This window comes from Silene latifolia, chromosome X (genome assembly GCF_048544455.1).
Source record: "Silene latifolia isolate original U9 population chromosome X, ASM4854445v1, whole genome shotgun sequence".
NCBI classification, from domain to species: domain Eukaryota; kingdom Viridiplantae; phylum Streptophyta; class Magnoliopsida; order Caryophyllales; family Caryophyllaceae; genus Silene; species Silene latifolia.
Window position 1 is genome coordinate 341,240,072 of NC_133537.1, and position 19,318 is coordinate 341,259,389.

General features: G+C 42.2%; 1 protein-coding gene across 1 annotated transcript; it reads right to left on the minus strand.

Moving 5' to 3' along the window:
- Nucleotides 1-645: 645 nt before the first annotated feature.
- On the minus strand, nucleotides 646-9,744 carry LOC141619484 (casein kinase 1-like protein HD16). Its single transcript, XM_074436502.1, has 16 exons — nucleotides 8,992-9,744; nucleotides 8,046-8,174; nucleotides 7,229-7,302; nucleotides 6,887-6,956; nucleotides 6,751-6,806; nucleotides 5,897-5,968; nucleotides 5,666-5,760; nucleotides 5,513-5,579; nucleotides 5,281-5,410; nucleotides 4,975-5,193; nucleotides 4,745-4,887; nucleotides 4,305-4,479; nucleotides 4,124-4,214; nucleotides 2,341-2,498; nucleotides 1,199-1,387; nucleotides 646-979 (listed from the first exon to the last, which is right to left on the minus strand). Exons 1-16 carry the CDS (start codon nucleotides 9,400-9,402, stop codon nucleotides 920-922), a joined length of 2,139 nt encoding a protein of 712 aa, XP_074292603.1. The 5' UTR covers nucleotides 9,403-9,744; the 3' UTR covers nucleotides 646-919.
- Between the last annotated feature and the right edge of the window lie 9,574 nt (nucleotides 9,745-19,318).

Here is a 19,318-nt window from a genome sequence, read left to right on the forward strand (position 1 = left end):
CCTTATCAACAAGGGAAGTCATTATCGAATCAAAACAGATCATCAATGATCGTCAATTTGGCCTCGGATTTTTTCTATCTATTGGGTTCAATTTCAGATAACTCAGGTCTCATTGTTACACAGACGGTCTTTATTTCCCAGTTTTAATCTGTACTTGATTTCCAACAAATTTTAAAGAATTTAATAATAATAATAATAATAATAAGAAGAATTTCATGTAAACTTTTATTTTTCTTTTAATAAAAGCTGCGTGCATCCTTTTATAAAAATAAATAAAATAAATAATAATAATAATAATAATAATAATAACTGCTTTATTTTATTAAAATTATTATTACACATCTCAGTTATCTGTCTACTCAGAAATCAAAAAAAAAAAAAAAAAAAAAAAAAAAAAAAAAAAAAAAAAGAAATCAGAATAGTTTTAGCAAATCCATCGGTTGCATTCTGAAACGTCATTATTTTCAATGTGTACTCACCGATATTCCATGCCAATAGATTGGACGGCTATCAGTGTGTACCATCACAGTTTAATTTTATGAAACTGTTACCATTGAAAAATGTGCCCCGACCAGTAACGTCAGTTCTCAACTGCTGGAGTATGAAAAGCGGCAACTTGACACAGTTGATGTTTAATCCACTACATAATCTGAAATCAATCCACTGCATAAATATTCGACAAAGAGCGCCAACAAATGGCAATACAATACTTTACAGGAACATTTTCCCGAATTACTACTGGGAAACAAAAGCTCCCTTATGGGAGCAATTAAGCTATTGGTTCTATTCCATAAATGAAGATTGTGCCTACAAGGCGAGGGAATGCCTATATTGTGTTCTGATTTTGCATATCATCGGTTACAACCTGCTACATGATATGTTACATGATATTTAGATACCTTTCGTATGTAATACAGGTTTATGACACTGTTCTTCCATAGCACAAGCATGCCAGGTACAGATTTTTTGCCCATTTATCCTGCATCGTAAAAAAAAGGGTTCAGAAATGTTTCATTCATGCATTATTCACACCACCCACAACATTTCAGAACCGATTTCAAGTCTCCCATAATCTTATGACTTATGAGACGATCATCAACTCATCATGTCTCCAATAGGAAGAAAAAATAAACTAATTATTTAGATCCTTAAATTCGTTCAAGGTCGGGGACTGAATGTGGATTGGGAAAACACTTACCTTAACATGGGTGCTTGGAAATTGTGAGGTTCTCAAAGTTTCTTGAGTCTCATCACCTGGTCGGCGCTTTGGCACACTCAGGACTAATGCGGTTTGATCAAGATTAGCCGCAGTTGATGTTATTCGGTAGCCACTGTCCCAGCGCTTGTGAATACCTTCACTTGGATAGAGAAAATCTAGTTCCACGACCTACAGAGAAAACGACGGAAACGCCAAAAAAGAGGACCTTAGCAGCTGATCATATCACCTTTGCATTAAAAACAGAATAGCAGATCAATCACTAATGCAACAATATGTGGTCCGAGGAATAGATTCCGAATACCCCACAAAAATATTTTCACATTGAACGAAGCAATGAAAATATTACGGAGTATGCAAGCAAAACACATCATATACTATATTTTTGAATTTTGAACAGGTACTACTCTTATAAATCTTTCAAATTAACTACACTTATAAATTCAAAACTACCACCGTTAGTAAACACTACCAAAAGCCAATCCCGACTGGGAAAAAAGGGTGAGTTACACCTCCAACCTGTATTGCCTCAGACCACCAACCACCCAAATCCTTGGAAACCACCTCCCACCTCAAACAAAAACAAACATCACTCCAGAACAATCCTCTGGTGCATCCCCTCCCCAACCCTTGAAAATCATCATTTGTAGATTTTCAAGGGTGGGGGAAAGTTTATCGGGGATGAGGCAGGATGTTTTGAAGGGTGGGGTTCGATATTTGCGAGTATGGGAGGAGTTTATGGCGGCTGGTGCTGGAGCACTAGTGGTTTGGGTGTGGGGTGAGTAGGTGGTTGACAGTACATATTGGGCTGGGGTGGAGGCAATGACGCCTAGGGTGACTGAGTGGGATGTGGGTGGTTGGGTGGATTGGAGATAAAAGAAATTTAGGGTAGCGGCAAAATAAGAACGAAATTTGTTTTTGAAGGAAATTTAGAAAATCGGCCAGAAAAATTGACTCTTTTACGGAAGGAAAAGTGACATAGACCACAGACTTAACCCCAAGATGATTGGGGTCGCGTGACGTGAATAATATATGCAACCGTCATCTGCTCAGGGAATAAAAGGAAAGAACAGATCACATGCGAACATGTAAAGATACGTCACTTCCAAGTTCCAGAAATCAACCTGATCACTGTAACCAGCGTTACGAGACATGACAACACCCCATCTTGATCCAGCAGTAGCCATAGATGTGACATGAAAACCTTCCCTCCACTTCTTATTTATCCACTTGAAGGGGAAGGCATCACTCACTTTGTATGACTGTTGAGTGTACTGAGTACCTACAAAGTTATTGGAATTCAAACAGTGATTCAGTGCAAACAGAAAAGGCACAAGGCAGGTTTGTCGAGCGCATTGCAACTCTAAGGGAGAAAATGATACAGCAATCAGAAAGCAAGCCCATTTAGAAGTCACTTTATTAAAATCTAACAACATTAGCACCAAGGGCAGCATATCATAAACACGCACCCAAAAAAACACAAGCCTAGTCAATCAGGCAACATAAGCTCTACATGATAAGCCCAAGACAGTGAGGGAAAAAGTTAAGCCAAGAACAACAGAAGAGAGATAATAAAATGTCACATTTTTGCTAGCTTCATGTGTTAAGTCTCAATTTCATCCCTCAAGAGGGAAGTATTATCCATTTAATGAATCTGGAAAGATCCTAGTACTACAACTAGTCTAGTACGTGGCTACAGTAACTGAGTGATATCAGACCATATACATCAGGCAACCTGGTGATCAACAGAAGTCACGTGTACCTTCAGACATCAGGTGCTCGGCAAATAGGTTATGTCCACCAGCATTCATACATTACAAGTATCACACGGTAAAAATCTCAATCGCTCCACAGAACACGGCAAACATCAAAAGAAAATTTTTCAGATATTTGAAGTTCTACTTAGAGAGAAAACATAAAGATTGAGCCTTAAACGTCCAAAAATCAAATCCTTGCTCGTAACCATATCTACAAGAAACCACAAACAAGAACAAACATAGACACCACAGCACCCTCCTTTCTACAGTACTAACTAACATTTATACACAGAAAAATTTAGAGACAACATGAATTAATTAAGTAATAGCAACACAGGCAGAAACAACTAAGTCTGAGGGCTCGCTTGGAACGAGAGTAATTACTACTGGAGGTCTGGAGTAATAGAGGCTAAAACAAGAAGAAATGGAAGGAGATTGGTGGTCGTGGAGGGTGGAAAGAGGAGGTGAGGGAGGAACTATAACCTCCATATGAAGGTATTGCATTACTTAGGAGTAGGGGTGGGCATAATCTGGTCCGAACCGGAAAAATGGACCGGTCCGGACCGGAATCTAGTGGACCGGAACCGGAATTAAAAATTCCGATCCGGTCTCCGGTCCACCATTTTCCAAGATTCCGGTTTCCGGTCCGGTCCGGTCCGGTCCGGGACCGGTTTGAACCGGAATGCCCGGAATTATTGTTATTTGCATTTTTTTCTTAAAATTGTATTTTTATTCCGGTCCAACTGGTCCGATCCGGTCCAATGGACCGGAATTTTTGGACCGGAATTTGAAAAGGTGGGTAATTCCGGTCCAACCGGTCCGGTCCGGTCTTGGACCGGAATTTTTCCGGTCCGGAATTTTTGTAATCCGGTCCCGGACCATGAATTTTGACGATTCCGGTTCCGGTCCGGTCCGGTTTTGGACCGGTGCCCACCCCTAGGGGAGGTGGGTAATTATTACCCCCTTAATGGAGGGACCATTACACTATCTTCCCCCATTTCTATCTCCAACCTCCATCACTTTCCTCCATTTTTTAGTTCATTTAAGCTCTATTACTCCAGTAATAATTACTCGGTTACTCCCATTCCAAGCGAGCCTCTGAGAAGTACTATAATTTCATCAAGATCAAAAGTATGCTTCTATAGCAAACCTTTAGACATCACCACAAGAGAGCTTCCATTGGTAGCTCCAGCAACAGAACTGATGTAGAAATTCTTTTCCCATTGTTCCATGATCCACTCCTAAGAGATATCAACCATCAAACTGTTCAGAAAATAATTAACTTAACAAAAGCTTAATTTGAAAAATATACATCACATAACAGCACCCACCTTATGCAAGAAATGGGGTGATAACTCATAAATTTGGTGGCTAAAGCCAGTTCCACCATCCATGATCAAAGCCCAAAGATTGGAGCACGAAGAAACAGAGCTTATGAGTAAACCATCAGTGTTCCCTCTCTCCACGTGTTGTTCCAATCTAGCATCAGCAACATTGTAATGGTACCTACACAGAATGAAGGATAGAAGGATTATCAAGATGTATAAAAACACCAAAATTTGCACTTTAAGGTTTTGTATGCCTATCTTCAGTTCACCACACGGATGAACTTAAACTTTTCTAATAAATGACAATAAATTAACAAAGAAAAAGAACAGAGAAACCACAACATGGACAAAGAAATTGAACACAGAATTAGATTTAGATTAATAGGTATGTGTAGATGCTTAATTACAGATTCCGGATTACTATAACCATAAAACAAATGTACCTCTGCTTCATAGGTGTCCGAGCATTATAAACAGAAACCCATTGCGTAGCCGGAACTCCTAGTCGGACCTTCTTCTTCTGCTGCCCATCATCATCTTCATCGACGTTTAACCTTCCACGTTTTTGTCCAACTTGGTAGATAATCTAACATAACTTAAATAGTAAGTATAAACGAACATTGGCCAAAAAAAACAGAAATTAAGACAAATCTCTGTCTAGGAACAATAATACCTTCTGAGCACCATCAGTATTTATTGGTCGTATGGATGGGTTTGGTCCAATCAATCCATCAAACACAGATATTAGCTTGGAATAGTTGGGCTCTTCATCAAACTTCATATTCACAATTTCTTCAACAAATTGTTTAAGAGGCGGTGGACAGAAACAGCACATCACATCTGGAGATGTTCCCATCTTTTTCTTACAGACCAGGAAAGATTTGTTGTCACCCTGAAAAGCAATAATGAAAATTATGCAACGGCCCTTTTATAAATAATGGTCGTTAAGGCACTAAAAACCACAGTAATCAAAAAATACCTGATAGCCTTGCCAGGGCAATCTGCCTTTCAAAAGAAAAATAAGTGTATATGCAAGAGATTCTAAGTCATCTCTTCTGCTTGCAGTTCTACCAAGATGGGCATGCACACTTGCATAACGAACGGTTCCCCTGTTCATTTTTACATTGAGGTATTGTGTAAAAGACGACACAATTCAATAACAACCAATGATGCATTGATTACAAATATGAGTGAAAACGAATTTTGCTAACCTGAACATATCAGGACGCTGATCATAATCCACATGTTTCCCACTTGAGGTATCCCTCCACTTGGTCGCTGCAACAAGTTGAAAATGCTAAATAGATCAAAAAAATACTTGTGAACAAAAATCATCAAAAGAGTGTCCACAGATGACAAATTACCTAATCCAAGGTCAACAAGATACAATTTCTTCTCCTGAGCAGTGGATGGCTGACCAAGTAAAAAGTTCTCTGGTTTCACGTCTCCATGTACATAACTGACATCGACATAAAACATGACATAATCAATTATCTTGTCTCACACAAGCTCAAGTAGCAGAATCAAATTCGCTGACAAGATGGGATTGGAATGAAACAGCTTTTTATTGTTTGCAAATATTACAAACACAGTACCCTCTAGCATGCATCTTCTCAAGGATTGATAAAGATTCAACAGCAATACAGGAGACCATTTCAACTGACATCCTGCAGGCACATCAAAAGTAAGAATTGATTCAAATAGAAATACTCAAAATCAAACCTGGTATCTAGAACATACAAAAAATTCACTAATATTCATGTTCTCAAACAAAAAGTTGTTCCTCATCATGAGCTGATGAGAAAATGTGTTGGAATGTTGAGAGCATGAAGCCAAGCAAACCCCCCAATACAGTAAAAATGATTGGGTTGAGACCGAACTTCCATTCTACAATTAGCAATCCCCACCAACCAACTGAGGTTTATAGAAGAGACTGCTGTTCCCAAAATGTATTATCCCGAAAAATTCCAGGCACTCATCACAAAGCATAAATGAATGACGTTATTGCAACTGTCATTTCAAGCCAATAAAACAGCTTTTCCTTCTAGCTAGCCATATAACTTTTTTATCATCATTACAAACTAACCTGACGACAATGCTAGAAATCTCGTGAACTACCAGTCTACCACCCTCCACGAAGCTATGAGTGTACCATATTGACTAACAGTAAATTTGAACACATTTGATGGTTGCCGAGAGTAGGAAAGAATAAAGTTGATCAAACATGAGCCATACTCAAATATTGAAACCAAACGGCCAACATTTTACCAAAACAACTAAATTCAGTAGACAAATCCAAGTGTTTCACACCATCATCATAAGCATAATGATGTACACTCTACCACGCAGCAGCAATACAGATTTCTAAACATTGAAGGCCTAAATATGATGTTAATATAAAGTAAAAGCAATGATGCACTCTTCATGTGTACAGATGTAGAGTACTAACGTTTGGCCAGAAGTATTCCATACATCCCATAAGCTTGGTCCAAGCATGTCCATAACCTGCAGACAGGGACTTGTATTGGTAAGGTCAACATTGATCATACCAACAAACCTACATGAGCAAGATAAAGTGATGGTACCATAACATAGTAGTCTCCTTGCTTTCCTTTGTAATGCACCTTGGGTACTCCATGACTACCACCAAGGGTGCTGCAAGCATAATCAAAGCACAGTACAGCACTTAAAACCCACAAAACAATAAATCTATAAATCCTAGTACTTTTTCTGTTATGTTCATGTTATTCTCCACATTTTAAGACACTCAATTGGATATTACATATCCCAATATGTGAGGACATAATGAGAAATGTATACTCTTAGAAACTTTTGTCACTATGAGTCTAATAATTGGAGTCATTCGAAGTCGGAACTGTTGTTTTAAAAAGAAAACAGCATATTAAAAAAAACACAGGGACACATACTTGTACACTTGCCACTCGTACGGAGGACCGTAGTTACACCCTTTGCTATTCTTATGCTCGAACTTCAAAGCCACCTTTAACAGAAATAAGAACATGTTATATGAAGGGTAATGAATCAACCTATTGACTTATAATAACAGAAGACAGACAGAACTCTAGCAGTTTAGAATCTTGCACTCTGAATACAGATCTTGTATTCATTCCAACTTCCTGAGCAATAGAAGTTGCGAGCATGAATAATATCCACAAAAATACACGCAAACTACAATAAATAACACTGTGGACGCGAATGTGAGACATTAGGCTCAGAACATTGAATTCGAGTTGCTGGACAGTAATACCTTTCAGCAAGTATAATGTCTATTAAGGCATGCCACTAGCCACGTCAATCACAGATAAGTATGACACACATATAGGGATGTATCTTTCACAACATTTTTTAACACTCACGTTGACAACAAGCAAACAAACCTGACATCAATCATCAATGTCCACTTTTATTCTCAAATTAGTAAAAGCCTTGCATCTAACTCAAGTCGACAATCAACAAACACACCCGCATTTGTAATGTTGATAAACTAGAGACTGCGGTTATATCACAATCACAGCACAAAGGCATCCAATAACTCAGAAATGACCGTCAAACTGATAATATTTTATTCAAGATGTTCAGCAATGACACTTTCAAAAAATACACAATCTTCATTAACACACATCAAAATCCACCCAAATGGCCACGTACACTGACAGGCAATGCATAAACCAATTAACATATCAATCATAGTTTCGCATCATTTATACACACAAAGTAGATTACCTCTGTAGCCCCTGGACCACTAGTCCGATCATTCCCGCCACTCAAACGCCGGCCGACAAACACCTGTCCAAACCCACCTTTCCCCAATTTCCTCTCCACCCTATACACAGGAGAGCTCCCCACTTGAACCTGAAATAACCATACAAAATTCACGTATATCATTGACCTAATTCACCAATATCCACATCTTAGTTTGAGAAGGCGCAAAGCGCACTGAGGTGATGGAGTCCCAAGGGACTGAGGCGGGAGGCGAAGGCGCACGCCTTCTGCACACGAGGCGCGCTGATTTTTCAGAACATCCATATTTTACTATCAAATTTTGTGCGAAAATAATACCTTTTTTGTTTTATAGAGGGCGATCATGTACTTTAAAAGTGAAAATTAAGGATAAGGGGGAGAAAACAAGGGTAAAATAAAAGAATTTGGAAAAAAAAATGGAATTGCACACTAATAAACCTACACAAACTACCACCATTACTAATGAGGCTAATAGGGACGATCACCCCTAAACAACCAAAAAAATTGCTACTTTGAGCTAACTTTTTCTACTTGTACACAGTTTCCGGATTTCCTTATTGCATCACTAATTCATCCCGGAAAATTCTCGCCCCTCCTAACTACAAATCTTAGTTCCGCCAAACCTAACAATCAATCAAATCAAACAACCATACTAACAAACCTAACCAAACTACCACAATTAGTCAATTACTAAACCCAATTGCAGAACTGAGGGGGCTGGTAGTAGCGGATGCCTCCAAAACAGCATCAAAATTGAAACTTTAATCTAAATTTCCGATTTTTTTCTAGTTTCCCTTATTGCATTTACTAATTCTCGCCTCTAGTAACTACAAATCCTGGTTCCGCTAAAGTCTAATAAACAATCAAATCAAAATAAACTAATAAAAGTATAAAACTACACAAATTAACACAATCTCTATTCTCTTACCCTTTCAGGAAACGGAGATTTACCGCCATCATCATCATGACCAGTAACCTTATTAGCACTCAATCCACCACTATCATCCCCCAACATATCTTCCTCCTCTTCCTCTTCCTCTTCCTCTTCCTCTTCTTCCTCCTCCTCGTCGAAATCCGCCGCTTTCGACGAACTCTTTTCCTCCGAAATAACAATCACCGGAACTTCACTCACCTTCCTCTTCCCCTTCTTCACCTCTACTCTTTTCCTTCCCCGATCTCCGGCGACGGCGGGGACAGCTGCAACGGCGGCGGCTTCACGAGCTGCGGCAGCGCGTGTACGAATACAATTCCCGGCAACTACAGTAGCTTTATTCTGATTTCTAGGGTTCTTTGCTGGTGAAATACGACGACGATTTTCACCTTTTCGAAACTCCGGCATAATTGTTGTTCCATATACAATTGGTAATTGAATTGGGGGTTTTTTTAGCTGTGTTTACCATTATTTGAATTGTCACTGCTAAGAATTGTTGTAATTCGAGAGCATCGTTAATTTTGGATTTTCGATTGAAAATTGGGGAAGAATTAGATTGTATTAAATCGGAAAGTTGAGAGATTTATGCAAATGATGTCAAGTGTGTGTGATTTTAGGGTTTGTACGAGGATCAATTTGGGGGAAATGAAAAATGAAATTGAGATGTAATCATTTTTTAATTTTTATGATTTTCCCTCTTTAAGGTGGTCGTTCTTTTTAGATATTTTTTGTGGTTGAGATATTTGGAGAGGAGTTCCATGTTCTTTAACGGAATACTTGAACTAAACTAAACTAGTTTTCAACCCGTGCAAAATTGCACGGGTATTGAGTTGTGTCACCAATCACCGGTCTTATTTGGTTGCTCGAATCAACTATAATAATCAAAATTAAATGATGATTTGCATGAAAAAAAAAAATTATAACCCGAATATATGTTAATATTGGTAAAAAAGCCCGATTAAATTAATAAACGAAATATGCTAACATGATTTAATCTGCAGTAACTCTCCTATAGGACCGTCCTATAGCATAGGACGGGCCCAATAAAAGAGAAGAGCCCAATAAAAAATGGTTATATAAAAACGAAAAACAAAAAACATCCAATAAGCATACTTCAGAGTTCTACTGCCAACCACCCCTTCAACCACAACTCCAACTCACGTCATTGTCAACGCCGATTTCGCGCCGCCTCTGCAGCCCACGTCCTCACCATCACCACCTAATTTGCCCCCTTTACAATCTACCTCCTCGTCGCCTTCATTCGCGATTGTTATGTCCGTCCCAATTCACCATTGTTGCGGTTGTCGCCACCTACTATGCCCTTTCTCTACTCCCACCCAACGATTAAAACCAAGATTAAAGAAGGTTGATTAGCCGCTGCCGGTGCTGCCAACTACCGGATTTGTATTGATCTTAAAATTCCAGAATTTAAAATTAAATTTCAATCATACTTTCAAGTTTCAACCTATTGTTTTAACTTGAATACTTGTGTTTTTATATTGAGAACTTATATTTTGTTTTCAAGTGAAAAGTCATGGTTTATGTAGAGAACCTTGAATTTAAGTTGAAAATTGGGTTTTAAATTATTTCAAATTTTGCACACAAATCTTGTAATTTAATAAGTTTAATCTTTTAAACTCATGAATTTATCTTGAAAATTTTAAGTATTATAATGAAGACTTCAGATTTTAAGTTCTTTACATTTAAAGTTCTACTCTATTTTTGTAAGATGTGATTTTTAGTTTGATAACTATCGTTTTTAGTTTGACAACTTAGTGTTTTAAGTAAAAAATTATGGCTTTGAGATGAATATTTTTGGGGCGGAAATGCGTGTTCGGAGGTCTGATTATTTGAATTGCTCTGACAAAGGAACCTACAATCAATCCATTAATCATGCCCATTCCGTTTTCGTCTTATATAAAGGCTCATATGCCAAACGCTTCTCCGTAACAGTCATCCACTCATCCTCTCAATCAAACCCTACTCATCCTCTCAATCTCCGCCGCCTCACTCATACTCACACACTCCGCAAATCTGATCAATTCATCCATCGTCAACTTAGTCGGCCTCTTTTCTCATCCCTTCAATATCCGGCTCTTGTATCATCCCACAACAAATCCTCATAAAAACATCATTACTTTGTTTTAAACAATATAATCAGATGTATTCCATGGTTTTGTTCACAAAACGCAAACCATGTATGAAGGGATAAAGATGAAGCAGGAAAAAAAAAAAGATGTGCAATCAAATCGAGATGAAGACGATGACGGTAAAATCTTATACTCGGCCTATTTGTATTCTTAATAACACGCAAAGTGGATATAGTTGTATTTTTTGATGTTTTTTTTTTAAATTTTATGCCATTTTACGATTGAAAATGATCTGAGTAATTATTATTCTTAGTGTTAAGATCTTTGAACTTTTTCGTTTTTTAATTATTTGTTCACATGAATTTTAATATTTGAATGACATGCAAGTAAGGATCTGTAAATTTACCATCACTTTAGTTGAAAATAACGATCTATTCCGGCATGCAATGTATATTTTAGACATAACTCCTTCAAAATAGGGTCTTATTTTTTACTAAATAGAGAGGGTCCTTTTTTTCAATTCATGAATTATACAACCAGTTGTATATGTTGTACGGTGTAGAATCTGAGTTTTGTGATAAAGTATCCGAGCTTTATGTTAAATAATATGAGCTTTATTAAAAAGTATTGAACTCGTCTATTTACACATTAAAACCATAAATTTTGAATTAGCTCAGAAAAAATACATATAAGCTCGGATTCTTATACCTTGCTTATGGTACAACTGGATGTATAATCCTATTTGTGCCTTTTTTTACCAAGTAAAAAAAATCATATATCTATTATATACATACACATTTTAATTTTATTGTTAATTTAATTAAAACAAAAAAAAAATTATACTTTTTTAAATTTTATGGATTAATGCTCTCAATATTCAGATCTGATGTATTATTGTTGATTCTTAATTTATATCAAATTTTGCGACTTGTATTAATTTTTCTATTAATTTTAATGCACACAATAAATAGATCTAGGGTGATATTATTGAATTTTTTCACATGTGGACTTTTTAATTAATTCATTTAAACAAATAGGATATTTTACTTCTAATTTTATTTGATTAAAATCATTAAAAAAAAGTTATTTTTTAATTTGTTTTATAAAATTAAATAATATTCGGTTTTACTTGTCCCGAAAAACGTGAATTAATCCGACCCGACTCGATCCCAATGAGTCTGACCTAACCCTAGTTTAATGGGTCTAATCTAACCCAATTGCACATGCGTCTGACCCGACCCGACCCAACCCACATGGCTGTGACCCGACCTGACTCACATGTTGGTTATGTAAACTAATATTCTATTTTGCATGGATGTTCGTTATTCCTATTCTGAATTGTAACTTTTATACTTAATTGCATATTCGGGTTTTTACTTCTAATTTTATTTGATTGAAATCATTAAAAAAAGTTATTTTTTAATTTGTTTTATAAAATTAAATAATATTCGGTTTTACTTGTCCCGAAAAACGTGAATTAACCCGACCCGACTCGATCCCAATGAGTCTGACCTAACCCTAGTTTAATGGGTCTAATCTAACCAAACTGCACATGCGTCTAACCCGACCTGACTCACATGTTGGTTATGTAAACTAATATTCTATTTTGCATGGATGTTCGTTATTCCTATTATGAATTGTAACTTTTATACTTAATTGCAGATTCGGGTTTCGGAGGAGATTGCTCTTTCACGGCTTCTCTGATTACGTCACCAGTCGACAGTCGTTGTTATTTTCTGATTTTTAAATTTTGAAATTTTATTATGGATTTATTTGCAGATTGCACATGGAAGTAGAAATTACTCGGTAGCCTATCATTGCCACTTTTCGACCTCGCCTTTGCTCCAAGTAAATCCTCGGTGGAACGACTTTCTGTATAGATTTGAGAGGATTACCTATTTTTTTAAAAATAAATTATATTTTAAAAATTGTTTTTTTATTGCGTTATATTTTTAAACCATAATATTTCTGATGGGGCATATTCTGCACCGCTGACCAAGTCAACATATTGAACGAGGTCAAAGATATCCACAGCAAGTCAACGACTTAGACCGCCTAGCCGATGCAGCCCATCGGCCTGCTAGCCAGGGTATCGGCATGGCAACCCGCCAGCAGGGGCACATATCCGCGTACTCACATCCAAGACCCTCGGCCGGCCCGCCGTAGGTCCATCGGCTGAGGGTAGAACGGTCTTTCCACCGATCACCACTTGGCCACTTGGTCACTACGTGACAAAAGGTGAAAGCCTATATATACTCCTCAACCTTCATTGAGGAAAGGATCCCACAACTTAACCTAAATACACTATTCATCTGGTAATATCTCCCTCATCTCTCTACAATACATACCTAGCCAAGCAACACAACTTAATCCTTTGAGTTTACTGACTTGAGCGTCGGAGTGAGTACGCTTGGCACAAAGCCAAGCCCTCGTTCGTTCATTTGTTGGAGGAGGCCGAGAGGAACGATAAGGACAAGAAGAATCCAACCAAAGACATTACTCTACAAGCCACGGGTGGTAACGATACTTGCTCTGGAATTACACCCGGAACAATTGGCGCCGTCTGTGGGAAGCGACACTAGAAGCTAGTCACATTCATTCCCAAAAAAAAAAAAAAAAAAAAAAAAAAACCAACAAGAACCCACCCAAAAAGCTAAGAAAATGTCGAAACAACAAGATGCAGTCGTAACTGACGAAACCGCATTTTACCAAGATGATACTTTCAACAATTCTGGAGTCATACAGCCCGCCACCGGCGGTGTAATCCAACCGGAGTTCGGGATGCCACCAATACCCGACACGCCGCTGCCAGCCAACCAGGTCACCATCATGGGACGTATGGTTGACATAGCAAAGCTGAAAATGCTCCTGGACCTAATTAGTAATACGCCCGCTCACACTGTCACGCCGACAAGAGCGGCGGAAACTGTCCGGGAGACCAGGGCCCAAAATGTGACTCCGAAAAATTTGAACGGAGCACTAGGAGAAGCCGACCCAGTCAAGACGCCGGGGGAGCCCAAAGTGGGCGCGGTAGACCTAAGTCCTTCCCGCACTCGTGGGAGGACAGCGTCCCCGCCACACGAACGAGGCTCACCCCGGAGGAGCCAGAGAAGTCCGACTCAGCAGAGTTGGAGAAGAAGCCCGAGTCGAAGAAGGAGCCCCTCCCGTCACGTGGGAAGAAGCCAGGTTAGGGACGCAAGGAGCCGATCGCCGCGTGTCGTTCGACATATGGTTAGACAGCCCCTCAACGCCTACGTCTTAGAGTCCCGGTGCCGAACAAGCTCAAGCCGCCACCCGTCGTACAAAGGAGATGGCGACCCAGTCGACCACGCTGAGGCTTTCGAGTCTTACATGTCGGTATGGGAGCAGCCCGACGAGGTCTGGTGCCGAATTTTCCCAACAACTTTGCATGGGATGGCTCAGAGTTGGTACAAAGGGCTTCCTGACGGCTCGGTGTATTATTACGCCGACCTGAAAGGCGCTTTCCTAGCCCAGTACTCCTGCAACAAGAGAAGGGCCGTAGAGACATCTGACCTCCTGACTATCCGACAGGAGGGGGGCGAGTCTCTCCGGAGCTACGTGAAGAGGTTTGACGAAAAGGTCCAGCAGATTCGAGAAATCAATCCCGAGCTGGCGGCCTTCGCGCTGATGAAGGGCCTCCCGAAGGGAGATTTAAAAAATGAGCTCATCAAGTGCGGAGGCCTGAGCATGGACGCCGCCAGGAAGTTGGCCGACCAGGCCATCAAAGTAGAAGACTATCACAAGGCCTGGGTAGGCCCCAGCGAAGCCGAGCGCCCAGGGGAAAGACGCCGTGGCAACAACAGGTCACGGTCCGATGAAAGACGCCGTAAGAATGATAGGACACGGTCAGACAAGCCTGCCTGGAAACACAGCCCGGCGGATACCCGGGGGAGCTCGGGAACGTACTACAAAAAACAGTACGAAAATCACACCCCTCTGGTTATATCAGCCGCCGAAGTTTTCGCTTTGAGTAAGAACGAGGGCCAGAAATGGGAGAGACCCCCTAGGCCGAGGAGTGACGGTGACACGAGCCAGTACTGCAAGTACCACGGCCACACCGGACACCTTACCAACGATTGCCGACACCTGAAGGATGCCATTGAGGAATTGATCCGAAAGGGGAGCCTCGGCAAATATGTTGCCAAAGGCCGAAAACCAGACACCGGCGGATCGAACAGCAAGTCCACCGCTGAGCGGTTAGGAGTAGTCAACGTCGTCATCAGAGACAGCAAAAGCAGCGGGTCCGCTCATGAGCACAAACGGCCCCAGGATGAGCCTCATCCGGCCATCAACTTTGTGCCCAACACAAAGAACCCCGCTTCCAAAGATCCCGACATGACCATTGGACAAGCAGATTACGATGGAGTCGCCGCTTTTCATAGCAGCCCACTTACAGTCCGCCTGGACATAGCCAACCATTTGGTGAAGCGATGCCTGATTGACACGGGCGCCTACACAAACGTTATGTACAGAGAATGCTTTCTCGGCCTCGGACTGAGGATCGAAGATCTGAACCCCTGCACCGACCCATTGTACAGCTTTTCTGGGGACGGTCTGGTACCCCTGGGGTCGGTTAGATTGCCGGTGAAGTTTGGCGAGGGGAATACAGCCAAAAGCGTTATGTCTGAATTCATAGTCATCGACGGCGTGTCCGCCCACAACGTTCTCGTAGGCCGGATCACTTTGAGCGAGATCGACGCTGTGGTATCCATCAGGGCCCTAACACTGATATATGTCTCGGACCGGGGGGAAGCGCAGAAGCTCACCTCGAAAAACGAAGACCCCGATTTATGGGAGGTTCACGCTAATAGCTCGAAGGGCGACATCGTTATTATCAGCCCAAACGGAGACGTGTTTGAGCACGCCCTGAAGCTTACCTCATTGGCCTCGAACAGTGAATCCAAATACGAGGCGGTAATAACCGGAGTTAAGCTAGCTAAAGCCGCCGGAGCAGAGCGTATCGTAGTGATGACGGACTCACTTTTAGTGACCAACCAGATCAAGGGCGAGTGCGAAGCCCAGGACTATGGGGCAATCGGTATCTCGGTGAGGGTGAGAGCCGTCGCTTCGAACTAAAAACCTTCCGGACAAAGACACCCCGGATCCGGAACGACCGGACCATCGGCATGGTCGAAAAGCAGAGACCGAGGAGGTAGAGATTGACCCAGGCCGCACCATAACCATCGGTGTCAACCTGGAACCAAAATTCAGAACCGACCTCCTGGATCTGCTGAGGAAAAATAAAGATGTTTTCGCATACTCGGCGGCCGAAATGCCAGGCGTGAGCCGGGAGGTGATTGTTCACAAGCTGAACGTGCTCCCCGCCGCTCGCCCAGTCAAGCAAAGAATGAGGAACTCCTCCGCCGAGAAGGACGACGCCATCAAAGCCGAAGTAGATAAATTACTAGAGGCAGGTTTTATCATGCCTTGTACCTATCCCGAGTGGTTAGCCAACGTTGTAATGGTGAAGAAGTCATCGGGGGCATGGAGAATGTGTGTGGACTTTACAAACCTTAATAAAGCATGCCCCAAAGATTGTTATCCCTTGCCTCGAATAGATAGTTTGATCGACGCCACGGCGGGCTACACCATCGAGCCTCATCGGACGCCTTCTCGGGATATCACCAAGTGTTTATGGAAGAAGAAGACATGCCTAAATGTGCATTTATCACCGCCAACGGCACATACATGTACAAAATGATGCCGTTTGGTTTGAAGAACGCCGGAGCAACGTACACGAGGCTGGTGGACAAAGTGTTCCAAAACCAAAAAGGGCGAAACATTGAGGCTTACGTCGACGATGCTATTGTAAAAAGCAAATCCGACAGCGAGCATCTGGCCGACTTACACGAAACATTTTGTTCGCTAAGGAAATACAAGATGAAGCTCAACCCGATGAAATGCAACTTCGGTGTCCGGGCAGGTAAATTTCTTGGTGTACTTGTCAGTGCCAGAGGCATAGATGCCAACCCAGACAAAGTCCGAGCAATCCTAGACTGCGGAACCAAGGAATCGAAAAGAGGTTATGATGTCGACCGGGAGGATGGCGGCTCTCGCCCGTTTCATCTCCCGGTCCGCCGACAAGAGCACCCCATTCTTCAAAGTGTTGAAGGGGAATAAAGACTTCACCTGGGGGGAGGAACAGAGCACAGCTTTCAAACAACTAAAAGCTCACCTTCGACTCTCCCAACTCTGTCCTGTGCCGACATGGGGAGACGCTATACCTATACATAGCAGTTACATCGGCCACGGTCAGCGCCGTGATCATCAGGGAAGAAGACAAACAGCAACACCCAATCTACTTCGTCAGCCATACACTGTTGCCCGCCGAGAAAAATTACCCACTAATTGAAAAAGCAGCCTTTGCCGTTGTCATTGCCACAAGGAAGTTAAAACCCTACTTCGACGCACACCCCGTGACGGTCCTGACCGATCAGCCGTTGGAGAAAGCCTTGGAAAAATTCGAGCAATCCGGCAGGCTCATCAAATGGGCAGTGGAACTTTCTGGCTTCGGCATTCAGTACAAACCAAGGCCTTCGATAAAGGGGCAAGCGCTCGCAGATTTCCTGGCCGAGTGCACATATCAGGAAGAGCCAAACCCTGGCATATGGGAGGTCTACACCGACGGCTCCTCCACGACGAATAGCTCAGGAGCCGGCATCCTTATCATCAGCCCAAACGGGGACGAGTTTGAGTACGCCCTGAAATTCACCTTCTCGGCCTCGAACAATGAGTCCGAATACGAGGCGGTGATAACCGGAGTCGAGCTAGCTAGGGCTGCCGGAGCAGAACACATCGTGTTGAAGACTGACTCGCTGTTGGTTACCAACCAAATCAGAGGGGAGTATGAGGCTCGGGACGACGGAATGGTAAGGTACCTGGAGAGGGTAAAAGCCGACGTAGCAAAATTGAAATCCTTCCAAATCCAGTGTGTTCCCAGATCCGAAAACAACCGGGCCGACGCTCTCTCTAAACTGGCCAGCTCAACCATCAAGAATGTCAGCCGAACCGTGCTGGTAGATATCAGGAATGCGAAAAGCATCACTGAGACCGTCGGCATGGTGGGTAACGTAGAGACCGAGACAACGTGGATGACCCCTATAATGAGATACAAGCTTACAGGTGAATTGCCGGAGGGCCGCAATCCCTCGGCCAAAATAAAAAGGATCGCCGCAAGGTACCTGGTATTCGAAGGGGAACTGTATAGGAGATCCGTAATAAGACCACTCTTGAAGTGTGTCGGTCCGGCCGACGCAGAGCTAATCGAGAAATTCACGAGGGCATCTCGTGGACATCACATGGGGGCAAGAACACTAGCCCACAAAGCCCTCCGAGCTGGCTACTCGGCCCACCATGCTTCAAGATTCCGAACGAAGACCAAGAAGTGCACGAACCGTCGATGCACGCCCGGTGATACACGCTCCCTCCGAGACTTACGGTAGGTGCTTAGTCCCCTTCCCTTCGCGCAATGGGGATGGACATGCTAGGACCGTTCCCAACAGACCTCCGGGAGGAAGGAAATTCTTAATCGTCGCCGTTGACTACTTCACCAAATGGGTTGAGGCCGTAGCGATCAAAGAAAGACCACAAAGCACGTCGTCGAAAGGTAACTGGGAAAACGTTATAACCCGCTTCGGATTGCCCCAAGTTATGGTATTTGACCACGGTCGAGAATTTTGGAGCGACGATAATGAACCAGTTAGAGGAGTGGGCATCAAGTTTGCGTACTCCTCCGTCCGCCATCCACGAGTAACGGGCGGGCGGCGGAGGCGCCAACAAAACCATCCTCAACGGCTTGAAGAAGACAGTTGAAGACCTTAAGGGAAGGTGGGCCGATGAACTACCCGGCGTCTTGTGGTCCCTTCGAACCACGGAAAAAGAAGCAACGGGATACACCCCCTTCCACCTAGTCTACGGCTCCGCGATCCTGCCGCCCCGCCGATCGAAGCAACAAGTGCCGACATTCGAACGACCACCTTCGACCCAATTGAAAACGAGGAAGGCCTAAGGGCTTCCCGGACTGGTCGAAGAAAGCCGCGACACAAAGACGCCCGAACTTGGCCGTATATCGAACCGGATGAAGAGAGCCTACAACCGAAGAGTCCACAAAAGGGACTTAAAAATAGGAGACCTAGTCCTAAGGAAGTCGGCGGCCACCAACAAAGGAAATATTCACGCAAACCGACGGCCAACCGGGAAGGTCCCTACAGAGT

Bases quoted from the DNA above. Each gene is read 5' to 3' on its own strand.
- LOC141619484 (XM_074436502.1), bottom strand. From the start codon at position 9,402: ATGCCGGAGTTTCGAAAAGGTGAAAATCGTCGTCGTATTTCACCAGCA. The intron at 5,411-5,512 runs GTTAGCAAAATT...AAAAATGAACAG, and splicing joins CAGCGTCCTGATATGTTCAG to GGGAACCGTTCGTTATGCAA. The intron at 2,499-4,123 runs GTTTGCTATAGA...ATAACTTTGTAG, and splicing joins TCTTGTGGTGATGTCTAAAG to GTACTCAGTACACTCAACAG.